Below are 13,923 nucleotides of genomic sequence, written 5' to 3'. Positions count from 1 at the left end.
TACCGCTCTTAACCACTACACCACACTGGCTTCAGCATTGATAATCAACATTGGTAGATAGGGACTGCGATGTTGTTGCCAATTCCCCTCCCCTCCCCACTGGCAAGAATCTCACTAACGAACTCCATAAGCCTAATTGGGGGGGGGGGAATAATCACAAAACAAATTCAACTATAGGATGATAACGTCCCCTTGCCATAAGCTAACTAAATTAAACACACCTTAGAAACATCAACTGTAGCTGGTAGGTTTCACATCAGCAATTAGGCTGCATGTTTTAGATGTGGAATCGGGTACTCTCACACCTCATCAACAAGAAAGCAATTGGTCCCCTCTCTGCGCTTTCTGCTTTTGCTGGGAGGACTCACTTATCAGATACTGCAGAGGGATGTAAAAGATTTTTACGGTGGAAAAAAGAACTATCTGGGACGCAAGCAAAGCTGTGATGAGGGGGTTCTTGATACAACAGAACGCCGTAAAGAAAAGGACACAAAATGAAAGGAAAGATAAGATCTTGCAGAAAATTAAAGAATTGGAGATGAAATTAAGATCAAATCCGAAGTCACAGCCGATTCTGAGAGAAATTAAACTATACCAAGCACAATATTCCAAATTGATAAACCAAGAAATAGAATGGAAGATTAAATTAATGAAACAAAAAACTTTTGAATCGGCGAATAAATGTGGGTGTGCTGGTCCCAGGGGGGATGAGGTACTATTACCGTAGGCCAAGATCAACAGGGAGCCGGGCGGGGTAGCAGGAACGATGGTAGAGCAGAAGCAGGAAGCCAGACGAGGAACCGGAACACTGGTAGGGTAGAAGCAGGAGTCCAGGCGGGGAACAGGAACACTGGTAAGGCAGAAGCAGGAGTCCAGGCGGGGAACAGGAACACTGGTAAGGCAGACGCAGGAAGCCGGGAGAGGAACAGGCACACTGGGAGTGCCGAACAAGGACTGGGTAAAGCAGATACTTCACAACGACGTTGCTCCCGCAACCTGGGACCGGGCTGCCTGACCTTTATCTTCTTCTAAGGCCGGGGGCGGTCCCGGCCCCCAGAAGCCCCGCCTCTCTTGGCCTTAAGGCGAGCACTCCTCCTGGGAGACACCAGTTCCCTTCGCCTCTCTGCCCTAAGCCTCTGCAGATCAGGAGAGGCCGAAGGGTTACTGGGCCCCGGGGGAGGCTCACCTGTAGCCACTGAGTCTTCCAGCACCTCTGGGGCCTGAATGATTTCACCTGGTGCCTGCTCTTGAGTTTCCTCAGCAACTAGGCCTTGCCCCAGTTCAGCCGGCCCTGGAGGCGGGGACTCCTGCGCCGGCTGGGATTCCTCCGGATCACTCTCAGACTCGGAATCCCAGGCCATCACACCATCCCCCCTCCCAGGCCCCCCCCTCACTTGAGGGCCCGGACCCGGCTTGCTGGGATACGCTGCATGAAACTCCCGGATGCAGGCAGGTGCGTGGACGTTGACCGCTGGTTCCCAGGAACGGTCCTCTGGCCCATACCCCTTCCAGTCAATGAGATACTGCAGCCTTCCCCTGCGGTATCGGGAGTCCAGAATGCGTTCCACCTCGTACTCAGGCTCTCCCTGCACCAAGACTGGCTCCGGTCGGGGACGGTCCGGGTGGAACTCGTCGGGTGGGGCCACCGGACTCAGAAGGGACCTGTGGAATACCGGGTGAACCTTCAGGTTTGCTGGCAACCGGAGACGGAATGCTACAGGCGAGACCTGGTCCACGATAGGGAACGGGCCGGTGAACCGGGCGTCCAGCTTCCGCGAAGGTCGAGAAGGGTGGAGGTGGCGAGTGGAAAGCCATACCAAGTCACCGACGTGAAGTTCCGGCCCCACCTGGCGGTGGCGGTCGGCCTGGACCTTGTACGCCTCCTTGGCCTGGTGTAGCTGCTCCATCAACAGCTGTTGCTGGGACTGGAGCTCCTGAAGCCACTCTGTCACCGCAGGGACCGTAGATGCCGGCAGCACATCCGGAAACAACCGTGGATGAAGGCCATAACTGGCTTGGAACGGGGTCTGCTGGGTGGACGCATTCACCGCGTTGTTATAAGCGAACTCCGCCAATGCTAGGTGGTCGACCCAGTCGTCCTGCTGGTAGCTGCAGTAACACCGGAGGTACTGTTCCAGTACCGCGTTCGCCCGTTCCGTCTGGCCATCAGTCTGTGGGTGGTAAGCAGATGAGAGACAGACCTCTGTTCCGAGGGCCTGGTGCAAAGCACGCCAAAACCGGGACGTGAACTGAACGCCGCGGTCGGATACTACACGCTCAGGTAGGCCATGCAGGCGGAAGACATGCTGAAGGTACAGCTGCGCGGTTTCCTTAGCTGAGGGTATGGATGGGCAGGGGGCACAGTGCACCATCTTCGTGAAGTGGTCGGAGAAAACTAGAAGGCAGGTGCAGCCACGAGACGGGGGTAACTCCACTACAAAGTCTAGAGAAACTGTGTGCCAAGGACGTGGTGGAACCGGCAACGGCTGAAGGAGGCCGGGGGGTCGCCCGGTAGGCCCCTTGGCCCGCCTGCAGACGTCACAACCAGCGACGTAGCGAGCCACGTCAGCCTTTAAACGGGGCCACCAAAACTCACGGCTTACCAGATGGGTGGTCCGATACCGCCCAAAGTGTCCCGCCGCTGGAGCGTCATGGGTCATCCGGAGAACCTCAGCCCGCAGCGGCCCTGGTGGGATGTACAGGCGCCCGTAGTGCAGCAGAAGACCCTGATGCGAGACCAGCCCTGGATACTGAGGGCATGATCCTTCGGCCAGTTCCCGGAGTCGTTCCTGGGCCCAAGCGTCGACCCGCTGCTGTTCCCGCACCCGAGCCTGCAGTGGCTCGACCTCCTGGGTGGCCAGGAACGCAGCTGGTGGTAGGATCGTGGTGGGTGCTGCTTGCTGAACCGTGTCTGCGTTGTCTTCAGGTTTCCGGGACAGGGCATCCGCCTTCTGGTTTTGGGAGCTAGGGATGTAGCGGATCCGGAACTGGAACCGGGAAAAGAACAACGCCCACCGGATCTGCCTTTGGTTCAGCTTGCGGGTGGTCTGGAGGTATTCCAGGTTCCGGTGGTCGGTTCTCACCTCCACCGGGTGTCTTGCTCCTTCAAGATGGTGGCGCCAAACCTCAAAGGCCACCTTGATGGCCAGCAGTTCCCGCTCCCACACGGTATAGTTACGCTCCGCTGGAAGGAGCTGGCGGGAATAGAAGGCGCAGGGTAAGAGTGGCGCTTCCGGTCCGTGCTGCTGAGACAAGACGGCACCGAGAGCCGTACTGGAGGCGTCAGTCTCTACCACAAAGGGTCGAGAAGGATCCGGATGTTGCAAGATTGGCGCTCTCTGGAAACAGGCCTTCAACCCTTGAAATGCCTCCTCCGCCTCCTTGTCCCAGGAAAACGGCGTCTTGGGGCGCAGAAGCCGGGTCAACGGGGTGGTGCGGTGAGCATAATCCGCAATGAAGGTCCGGTAATAGTTGGCGAACCCCAGGAAACGCTGTAGGTCCTTGCGGTTCCGAGGTGCCGCCCATTCTCGAACCGCTGCCACCTTCCCAGGATCCATTTGCACCCCACCTGGTGAGAGTCGATGACCCAGGAAGTCCACTGACTGCTGATGGAACTCGCACTTGCTGAGCTTTGCATACAGACGATGCTCGCGCAAGCGCTGCAGCACGGTCCGGACATGGCCCTCGTGGCACGCCGGGTCACGGGAGTAAATCAGAATGTCATCCAAGTACACCACCACGTACTTGTCTAGCAAGTCCTGGAACACGTGGTTGATGTACCGTTGGAACACAGCAGGCGCGTTGCACAAACCAAAGGGCATAACCAGGTATTCAAACTGTCCGTACCGGGTCCCGAATGCTGTCTTCCACTCATCCCCGGCGCGGATCCGAATCAAATTGTAGGCTCCCCGGAGGTCTAGCTTGGTGAACACCTGCGCCCCTTGCACCCGCTCCAGTAACTCCGAAATAAGGGGCAAGGGGTACCGGTCCGGGATGGTAATTTTGTTCAGGGCCCGGTAATCATGGCAAAGGCGGAGCTCCCCACATTTCTTTTTAACAAAGAGCACTGGTGCAGCAGTGGGCGAGGTAGAGGGTCTAATGAACCCACGCTCCAGGTTCTTGCGCAAGAAGTCCTGCAAAGCCTCGCGCTCTGGCTCGGTTAACGAGTATAAGCGACTCACCGGTAGAGGCGCTCCGGGCTGGAGGTCTATGCCGCAGTCAAAGGACCGATGCGGCGGCAGCTGGTCTGCCCCCCGTTCCTCGAACACGTCGTGATAGTCCCGGTACTCAGCGGGGAGCGTCGCAGCCGCCTCCTCAGTGGGCGCAGCTGCTAGCATCTCAGTCTCAGCAGGAGAATTGGGGTCTGGGAAGTGTACAGTCCGTTTGACCCAGTCAATCTGCACATTGTGAGCCTCTAGCCAGTCCATCCCAAGCACCAGGGGGAACCGGGGCATGGAAGCAATATCCAGAGTTCGCATCTCACGGTGCTGCTGGAGGCACAGGACCAGGGGCTGGGTCTCTTGAGTTACGGCGCCCGAACGCAGTGGCCGTCCGTCGATTGCCTCCACCTGTACCGGTTCTGGCTTGTTCCGAAGTGGCACCCGATGCTGGGCAGCAAAAGCAGCGTCCATATAAGAGCGGGTTGCCCCTGAATCCACCAGAGCATGGGTAAGAATCCATGGCCCTCCTGGAGGGTATAGATGTACCGGAACCATAAGGTGTTGTAATTCAATTGGTGCGGCCCCATTCTGTGCTGTTTGGGACCCCCGGTAGCTAGGGCCATCAGCTACTGGGGTTGGCGGTTTCCCTGCGGCTGGCGTTTTCTCTGGACAAGACCGAGCGAAGTGTCCACTTCCGCCACAGTAAAGACAGAGATTTCCCTCCCGACGCCGCGCCTTCTCTGCAGGGGAAAGGCGTGGCCGCACTGCCCCGAGCTGCATAGGCTCCTCCGTTAAATCAGTTGTGACCGTGGGGCTGCTGGAAAAAGCTGGTGCCGTGAACTGGAAGTGTCGGCGACCCCGGGCCTGACGACGATCCTCCAACCGATCGTCTATTTGTAGACACCGTTGAATGAGAGTGTCTAGCGTGGTGGGGCGTTCCATTGTGGCCAACTGGTCCAGTACCTCGTCTGAAAGCCCCTCGAGATACTGGTCCCGCAGTGCCGAATCATTCCAGGTCAAGTCCTGTGCCAGCAGCCGAAACTCCGTGGTATATGCGGCCACCGTGGACTTGCCCTGTTTCAAGCGCCGAATCGCCCGGTTGGCTTGACTCCCTTTCTGGGGATTGCCGAACGCGGCCTCCAAATGATTGCAAAACCCCGTATAGTCTGCCAGCAAGGGGGAGTCTTGCCTGAGTAGCGGCAACGCCCACTTGGCCGCCTGGTCCTTTAACAAACTAATCAAAAAGTGCACCTTGGTGCGGTCGTCAGGAAAGTTCCGGGCTCGCCCCTGAATATACAGCTTGGCCTGGGCCAGGAACATGGGAAAGCTGGCCGGGGCTCCATCAAATTTCTCAGGCAAAGCCACTGGGTACTTGCCAGGAGCCGGGGCGTCGGCCCCAGGAGCCGGTAGGGCTTCCAAGCGTTGCTGAAGTGCCACAACCGCGTCACTGAGCTGCTGCACGGTGTGAGTCAAGGTCTGGTTCCTCTGGGCCAAATCCACCAGTGCAGCCGCCTGGTCAGCCATGGCCTCTGGCTCTTCCCGAACGCACCCCTACGAAGGGGGAGTGCGGGTAAGGCGGGAGCAAACTGTGCTGGTCCCAGGGGGGATGAGGTACTATTACCGTAGGCCAAGATCAACAGGGAGCCGGGCGGGGTAGCAGGAACGATGGTAGAGCAGAAGCAGGAAGCCAGACGAGGAACCGGAACACTGGTAGGGTAGAAGCAGGAGTCCAGGCGGGGAACAGGAACACTGGTAAGGCAGAAGCAGGAGTCCAGGCGGGGAACAGGAACACTGGTAAGGCAGACGCAGGAAGCCGGGAGAGGAACAGGCACACTGGGAGTGCCGAACAAGGACTGGGTAAAGCAGATACTTCACAACGACGTTGCTCCCGCAACCTGGGACCGGGCTGCCTGACCTTTATCTTCTTCTAAGGCCGGGGGCGGTCCCGGCCCCCAGAAGCCCCGCCTCTCTTGGCCTTAAGGCGAGCACTCCTCCTGGGAGACACCAGTTCCCTTCGCCTCTCTGCCCTAAGCCTCTGCAGATCAGGAGAGGCCGAAGGGTTACTGGGCCCCGGGGGAGGCTCACCTGTAGCCACTGAGTCTTCCAGCACCTCTGGGGCCTGAATGATTTCACCTGGTGCCTGCTCTTGAGTTTCCTCAGCAACTAGGCCTTGCCCCAGTTCAGCCGGCCCTGGAGGCGGGGACTCCTGCGCCGGCTGGGATTCCTCCGGATCACTCTCAGACTCGGAATCCCAGGCCATCACAGTGGGAAACTGCTTGCTTGGCAGTTGAAGAAGAGACAGAAATTAAATACAGTTACAAACCTAGAAATTGAAGGAAGAAACATTCAGAACCCCATGGAAATTAGAAAGTGCTTCCAGAGATACTTCAAAAAATTATACACTCAAGGGCCGCAAGATGAGGCTGAGATTAAACAATTTTTGGAAAGAAATGGACTAACAAAGTTGTCACAAAAAAACAGATTAATCCTGAACAACAAAATAACACAACAAGAGATTGAACAAGCCATTCAGAACATGCAACTGGGCAAATCTCCAGGGCCAGATGGCTTGACTTCCAAGTATTATAAGACATTAAAAGACTATCTGATCCAACCAATGATGGAGGTCTGTAATGAAATTATGGAGGGGAAGAAGGCGCCGGAATCGTGGAAGGAAGCTTTTATCACATTGATACCAAAATCTGAAACTGAAAAGACACAACTCAAAAACTATCGTCCCATTTCCCTTCTGAATGTGGATTACAAAATATTTGCAGACATTTTGGCAAGTAGACTTAAAAGAGTTCTTAATGAAGTAATTCATAAAGACCAGGCAGGCTTTCTCCCAGGTAGACATATGTTTGCTAATACTAGGAACATTATTGACATTTTGGAACTTTTGCAAACAGACATAAATACAAAAGCAGTGTTAATTTTTATAGATGCGGAGAAGGCCTTTGATAATATTTCTTGGAAATTTATGAAGGGAAATTTGAAAGAAATGGGAGTGGGACGGGGGTTTGAGAATGGGATTGATGCAATATATTCAGAACAAAAGGCCAAACTGATAGTTAACAATGTGGTTACAGAAGAGTTCAAAATTGAAAAAGGAACACGACAAGGCTGCCCGATTTCCCCTCTGTTATTTATCTCGGTTCTGGAGGTGCTCTTGAACATGATCAGAGGGGACCGGTTGGTGGAAGGGATTCAGGTCGGAGCGAAACAATACAAACTTAAAGCTTTTGCAGATGACCTAGTTTTGACCCTGCAGGAGCCAGAATCTAGTACGAAAAGAGTATTACAACTGATACAGGACTTTGGTCGGGTGGCGGGATTTAAATTAAACAAACAGAAAACTAAGGTGCTGGGAAAAAATTTGACAGACATAGAGTCAGAACGGTTTCAGAGAGAAACAGAATTAACTATGGTTAAAAAGGTAAAGTACCTAGGGGTAAACATAACAGCAAAAAACCTGAGTCTATTCAAGGATAACTATGAAAAATGTTGGTCTGAAATTAAGAGAGACTTGGATAGTTGGACAAAATTGAAGCTTTCTTTGTTAGGCCGAATTGCTGCTATTAAGATGAATGTATTGCCAAAAATGTTGTTTTTGTTTCAAACATTACAGATTGTGGACAAAACGGAGTGCTTCCGGAAGTGGCAGAAAGATATATCTAAATTTGTCTGGCAGGGCAAAAAGCCCAGAATTAAGTTTAAGATATTAACAGATGCGAAAGAAAGAGGGGGCTTTGCCCTGCCAGACTTAAAGTTGTACTATGAAGCCGCAGCTTTTTGCTGGCTAAAAGACTGGCTACTTCTCGAAGACACTGACGTACTGGACCTGGAAGGTTTTAACAATGCTTTTGGTTGGCATGCATACTTATGGTATGACAAAGTTAAGATCAATAAGGCCTTTAAGAACCATATTGTCAGGAAAGCAGTGTTTAATGTCTGGACAAAATATAAAGACTTATTGGAAAATAAAACTCCAAGGTGGCTTTCACCTCTGGAGGCTAAGGCCCGAAAAAGACCCAATATGGAGGCCAAATGGCCAAAATATTGGGAAATATTAGAAAAAGATGGAGACAATTGGAAATTGCAGAGTTTGGAGAAAATGAAGGATAAGGTGCGAGACTGGTTACATTATGCTCAGATTAAAGAAGTTTTTAAAAATGACAAAAAGTTAGGGTTCCAGGTGGAGAAATCGAAGTTAGAAACAGAATTGTTAGAACCAAAGACCAAGGTACTATCTAGAATGTATAACTTGCTGCTAAAATGGAATACACAAGACGAAATGGTTAAATCGGCTATGATAAAATGGGCACAGGACATTGGGCATAACATTATGTTTGAGGATTGGGAAAGGTTGTGGACCACTGGGCTGAACTTCACCGCATGTAATGCTCTGAAGGAAAATGTTATGAAAATGATATATAGATGGTACATGACCCCAGTTAAACTTGCCAAAATATACCATTCGTCTGATAACAAATGTTGGAAATGTAAAGAAAATGAAGGAACATTCTTTCACCTCTGGTGGACATGCCCTAAGGTGAAGGTCTTTTGGGAAATGATATATAATGAGCTGAAAAAGGTATTTAAGTATACCTTCACAAAGAAACCAGAGGCCTTCCTTCTGGGTATTGTCGGCCAGAAGGTGTTAAAGAAGGATCGAACATTTTTTATGTATGCAACAACGGCAGCAAGGATTCTCATCGCAAAAAACTGGAAAACTCAAGATCTACCCACACTGGAAGAGTGGCAGATGCAGCTGATGGACTATATGCAACTGGCCGAGATGACCGGCAGAATCCGTGATCTGGGAGAAGAGAAGATGGAGGAAGACTGGGAGAAATTCAAGATGTATCTACAAAAATATTGTAATTTGGTTGAATGTTAAGAAGGATGCTAGATTATAAAAAACTGGCCACCACTAAACTAGATTTAAATTTGATGATAAGTGAGACTAAAGAAAATATAAAAATTTTTTGGAAGAAGTGTTAGATTATATTTGAATGAGTGGACATGAGATTGCAAACAAGTTGATAATTTGTTTGGAAAAAAATTTTAACGATGTAAATGGGAGCGGGAGACGTGAGGGAGTCCAAAGAAGTGATGAAATTGTTGTGATAGAAGTAAGATCGCTTATTATGTGTGCATTTATATTTAAAAAACCTTAATAAATATTTATATATATATAAAAAAAAGATTTGAGACCACTGCACACAGAATCCTGAGGAGAATTGACAACAAGGAACTGGTTGAAGATTTTCCACATGTTACCAGAGCTTTCTGCCCTTATCTAGCTCTGACCATTTGAAGGAGAAAAAACGTTCTCCAAATTATCCTTTATTAAAAATAGATTACGGTCAACAGTGCTGCACTCAAGACTGTCATTATCTTTTCTCTCCACAGAACAGGGACTTCTGAGAAAAATTACTTTTGATAATCAGCTGTCTGACTTGGCTGCCAAGTAATGTTGGATGGGCGAGGGGGGAGGGGAGGGGAGAGAAAAGAAGAAATCGTAAGATTTACAATAACGCAAATACAGTTTGTCATTATATGTAAAAAAAGAGAGGATCCTTTGCCATTGTTCTAGATGTTTGTATTATGTGATAAAACATGAAACGAGGATCCCATATGGAATTGTGCACCACATTACAAGTGAATCCAATATACTATTGAATATAGTAATATATGGTGTCTGAAAATATTATATGCATATTTGGGTGGGGTTTTTTTCCAGTGGAGAGAAAAATAATATTGACACATGGTACTGTGGGAAGGAAGGAGGTTTCAAATAAACATTCATCCCCTCTCAGTGTCTTAAAAGGGGCTCGTAATCACCACTCACTGACTACAGTAACAAGCAATTGCTTGGATGTGTGAATGAGTCAGCAATTTCATATCATTCAAAGTCAACTTTTTAATGGAGACAATTCATCTGTGAGTCACCCAATACTGAGTAATCCAATGACCGGAACCATCTTGTCCAATAGCCTCCCAGCAACTGCTGCATCCGTACAATACATTTAAAGCATCATTGTACCAATTTAGACAGTGATGGCTTCCCACAAATAATTCTAGGAACTGTATTTTATTAAGGGTGCTGAAAGTTGTTAGGAGGTTCCTATTACCTTCCCAGAGCTACAATTCCAGTATAGCCTCACAACCAATGCCTCTTCGCAGAGAACTCTGGGAATTGCCACTTTTTGAGGGGCACAGGGGTCTTTTAACTACTCTCAGCACCCTTAACAAACTACAGTTCCCAGAATTCTTTGGGAAGAAGCCATGACTGTTCAAAGTGGTCTAATAGTGCTATAAATGTCTGTTGTGGATGTGGCTCAAGAACCACCCTCTGGGGCAGCAGAGAACAAACCTTTGTCCTTTTCTGTCTGATAGCCCTAGGATGTCCACCTTCAATTTTTCTGAGGGAGGAGAGAAAGCATTTGAAAAGAATCAGGGTCATCTGAGACCACAGGAGTGGATTCTCCAATAGCAAAACCCACAGAGATAAGAAAAGTGAATCACACAGCAATGGAACTCCAGCATTGTGGCTGAACACCAACTCTATGTGTGAAAGAAACAATGAGTGGCAGGCAATGCAGGCAGGGGGTTATCAAGAGAAGGATAACATAGCAGCTCTTCCTATTTGCACTGTGCTCTTGCTCTACATGAGCCAACTTACAATCACCAGATAGAATTAGAGGGCTGTGTGTGGCGCTTGGTTTTTTGCAATCTCAGTGGCAGGGATGAATGGAAAAACGATGAATGGAAAAACAATGCATTGCTGGAAATGACTAGTAAATGTGAGGGATGTGAGGACTGGGAGGGACGGCTTGCGGGGTTAGGACTGCTAGCATTGAAATACAAAATTCAGATGCCAGGGCAGGGCAGGGCAGGGCATGAGGACAGAGCCCAAAGCAGGCTGCTCGAAGGGTAGAGTTGAACACTTGTTCATCACCCAAAAAAGAGGGCAAATGATGACGTGGATCTGCATAACATTTGGATATACTAATGCTTATGAAGATCAAACCTATCCATTCTTAAGGAAATCAGCCCTGAGTGCTCACTGGAAGGACAGATCCTGAAGCTGAGACTCCAATACTTTGGCCACCTCATGAGAAAGGAAGACTCCCTGGAAAAGACCCTGATGTTGGGAAAGATGGAGGGCACAAGGAGAAGGGGACGACAGAGGACGAGATGGTTGGACAGTGTTTTCGAAGCTACCAACATGAGTTTGACCAAACTGCGGGAGGCAGTGGAAGACAGGAGTGCCTGGCATGCTCTGGTCCATGGGGTCACAAAGAGTCGGACACGACTAAACGACTAAACAACAACAACAACAATACTTATGTAAGGATGCACATTTGTAAATGCTACAGTGAAAATACAAGACCTCTCACCCCAGCAGGGAAGAAGCTGTGCCTGTTCAGTCTAACTGTTGGTGGGCAACTCTAAGGTCCATCCTGCCCTCCTTTCTTCCCATTCTTTATTTTTAAACTGGACTTGGACCAGACTGTAGCGTATGTGTCACCAGCTAAATAAGTGCCACATGGCCCCTTTAAGAGAAGCAACTTTGACCAGAAGACCAGCTCCTGGAGAACTAACCCAGTGGTGTGGCCTGGCTCCCAGGCTTCATGAAGAATAAAGTCTGCTATAGCATTCACTCAGTTTTTAGTGAGTTTCTGCGAAAACAGCAGAGGATGAAACACAGAACCACCCTTCCAATACAGGGCACCCAGCCTCCCTAGGTGGAACCCGATTCTTTTAGGTAGGTTTGGGGGCTAGCGAGCCCAGAGTTTGGTTGTGTGGCCAGTGTAGTTCGCCCAAAATATACCGCTTAAAAAGTCAAGCAGGTTAGGGAGGAAAAACAACAGCAAGCCTTCCTTATTTATGTTCTGGCAAGTACCTGAAAGCAGAACAACTAAAGAAACCTGCGTGATTTTTTCTGGTCAGTTGACCATTATGTGAGACTGGATGGAAATAAATAGCTGTGGACCCTCATCTATGAAGGCCTACATTACACCGAAGTCCTTTGAACACTCCACAGTGACTGCTATTTTTCTTTTTTTATTCTTATTTTGTTCTGACCCTGCTGTTCTGGTGATTGCAGCCATCTCTCTCCTGCTAGCTTAACAACCCAGCTGCAGCTTGGCATACTTTAGAGGTGCACATTCCAGGTCTCGCCACCACCACCACCGACATTTGAGCCATTAGACCCAGCAATATATCTTTTGGGGCTTTATTAGAAGCTCCAACTATTATAACGGAACCATTTGGAAGCAATTTTACCAACGCACATACCTTTCCAACGTGTGGCCACACAGTGAAGGATTATCCTAACATTGCGGCATTCATTTCTTTGCTGCACAGAAAATGTCTCTGACTTGCAATTCAGGCCCAATTAGCATAATTAGCCATATCGCATACAATTAGCCATTGCCGGCGGATGCAAAACGCGGACACCAGGCTAGTCGTCAATAATGTTAACGACTGTACATTTAATATCGCATTTGAGAGGCTGTTTGTACCTGCTTTTCATAAATAATCCATTTCTTCGAGGATGCTATTTGTCTTCAGTAATGAATAAGTGACATATTTCTCCTTCGCTTTCCCAGCACGCAGAACCAGCCTCAGCCATTCAGTGACTGCTAACTGTGCATTAATATACAAAAAAGGAGACACTCAATCCTGTAACCCTATCTTGGTTTTTCAAAGTGTGTCAAGTCAATAGTGCAAAGACTAAAGTTACTCGCCTACTTTCAGCTGCCTACCTTTCAGACATGTTGCGCGGCTGCGTGAAGCTTTCAAGGCTCCCATGAAGCTATTTGCCTTCCGAAAAAGCATCTCCCCCCATCTTTCCTCTTCCTGGCTTTGCAACACGGCATCCCTTTGACAGAAACACAAAAACCCCTTTGGGGTCTTGGCTGGAACTCTTTGGATTCAGTGTCGCTAAGGAGACAGCCTGCTCGACTCGCAATGCTCGTCCACCTGAAGGAGGTACTGTTACCAATCTCTTAAGTGCATCGAAGGATTTCCTGTGTGGGTCCAGCCAATAGCAAAGAACGCTTTATTTCCTCGGGAGTTTTCTAGAGGCTGACAACACACACGAGGTTATACATGATTCATCAATGGGATAAATCTGCCACGTTGTCAATTATTTCCAGATACTAGCATTTTTTATTACCTGATTAAAGAGGAATGGCAGAGTAGCAGTTAGGTTTTGCCAGGGGGCCATTTTGAGAACGGATTAGAGCAGCCAAGCCAAGCTTGGTGCCTTCCAGAAGTTTAGAACTACTACAACTCCCATCCTCCCTGGCTGGCTGGAGCTGATTGGAGTTGTGGTTCAAACAACTGGAGGGCATCAGCTTGGGGAATATTGAATTAGAGTATGGAGGATCAAGACTGAAGTCCCTGTTCTCCAGAGTGTATTGTGGCAGAGTGTGTGGTCTGCCTGGGTAGCTCTGTCCTGGTTTGCTCCAAGAAAACACACATGGGGAAAAAGGAGCGTTGGGCCCTGGTGGGCAGCCCCCTTACCCACTTGTGATTGGCCAGGCAGATAGCCAGCCAATCAGGACGTTTTCCATAATTAAAAATATATATGATTTTTTCTTCTTCATTTCTCACTTCCCTCTGTGGCCCCCTAGCCTCCTGCTGTGGTCCCTCATTTTTTGCAATTTTCACCTGTGGCCTCCTTGGAATATCCTGGGGTCTCCCAGGGGGCCATATGGCCTTCGATTGGGAAACACTGGGTTAGAGC

At 49.4% G+C, this 13,923-nt stretch overlaps 1 protein-coding gene across 3 annotated transcripts in view; it reads right to left on the bottom strand.

Annotated features, from left to right (window-relative positions):
- LOC309342300 (acidic leucine-rich nuclear phosphoprotein 32 family member B-like) overlaps nucleotides 1-13,164 on the bottom strand; it is a 43,373-nt gene extending 30,209 nt beyond the window's left edge. For 2 of the 3 annotated variants that reach the window (XM_081862813.1, XM_081862812.1), the window contains exon 1: nucleotides 12,938-13,164. In XM_081862813.1, coding sequence (XP_081718939.1) covers nucleotides 12,938-12,948 — 11 coding nt within the window. In that variant the 5' untranslated portion in view covers nucleotides 12,949-13,164. Of the gene's footprint in view, nucleotides 1-12,694; nucleotides 12,815-12,937 lie in introns of those variants that run through there. The other variant, XM_081862814.1, reaches the window with a different exon arrangement.
- Nucleotides 13,165-13,923: the final 759 nt, after the last annotated feature.

This window comes from Podarcis erhardii, assembly GCF_964252035.2.
Source record: "Podarcis erhardii genome assembly, chromosome: 5".
NCBI lineage: Eukaryota > Metazoa > Chordata > Lepidosauria > Squamata > Lacertidae > Podarcis > Podarcis erhardii.
This window is presented reverse-complemented; position numbering and strand designations above follow the sequence as displayed.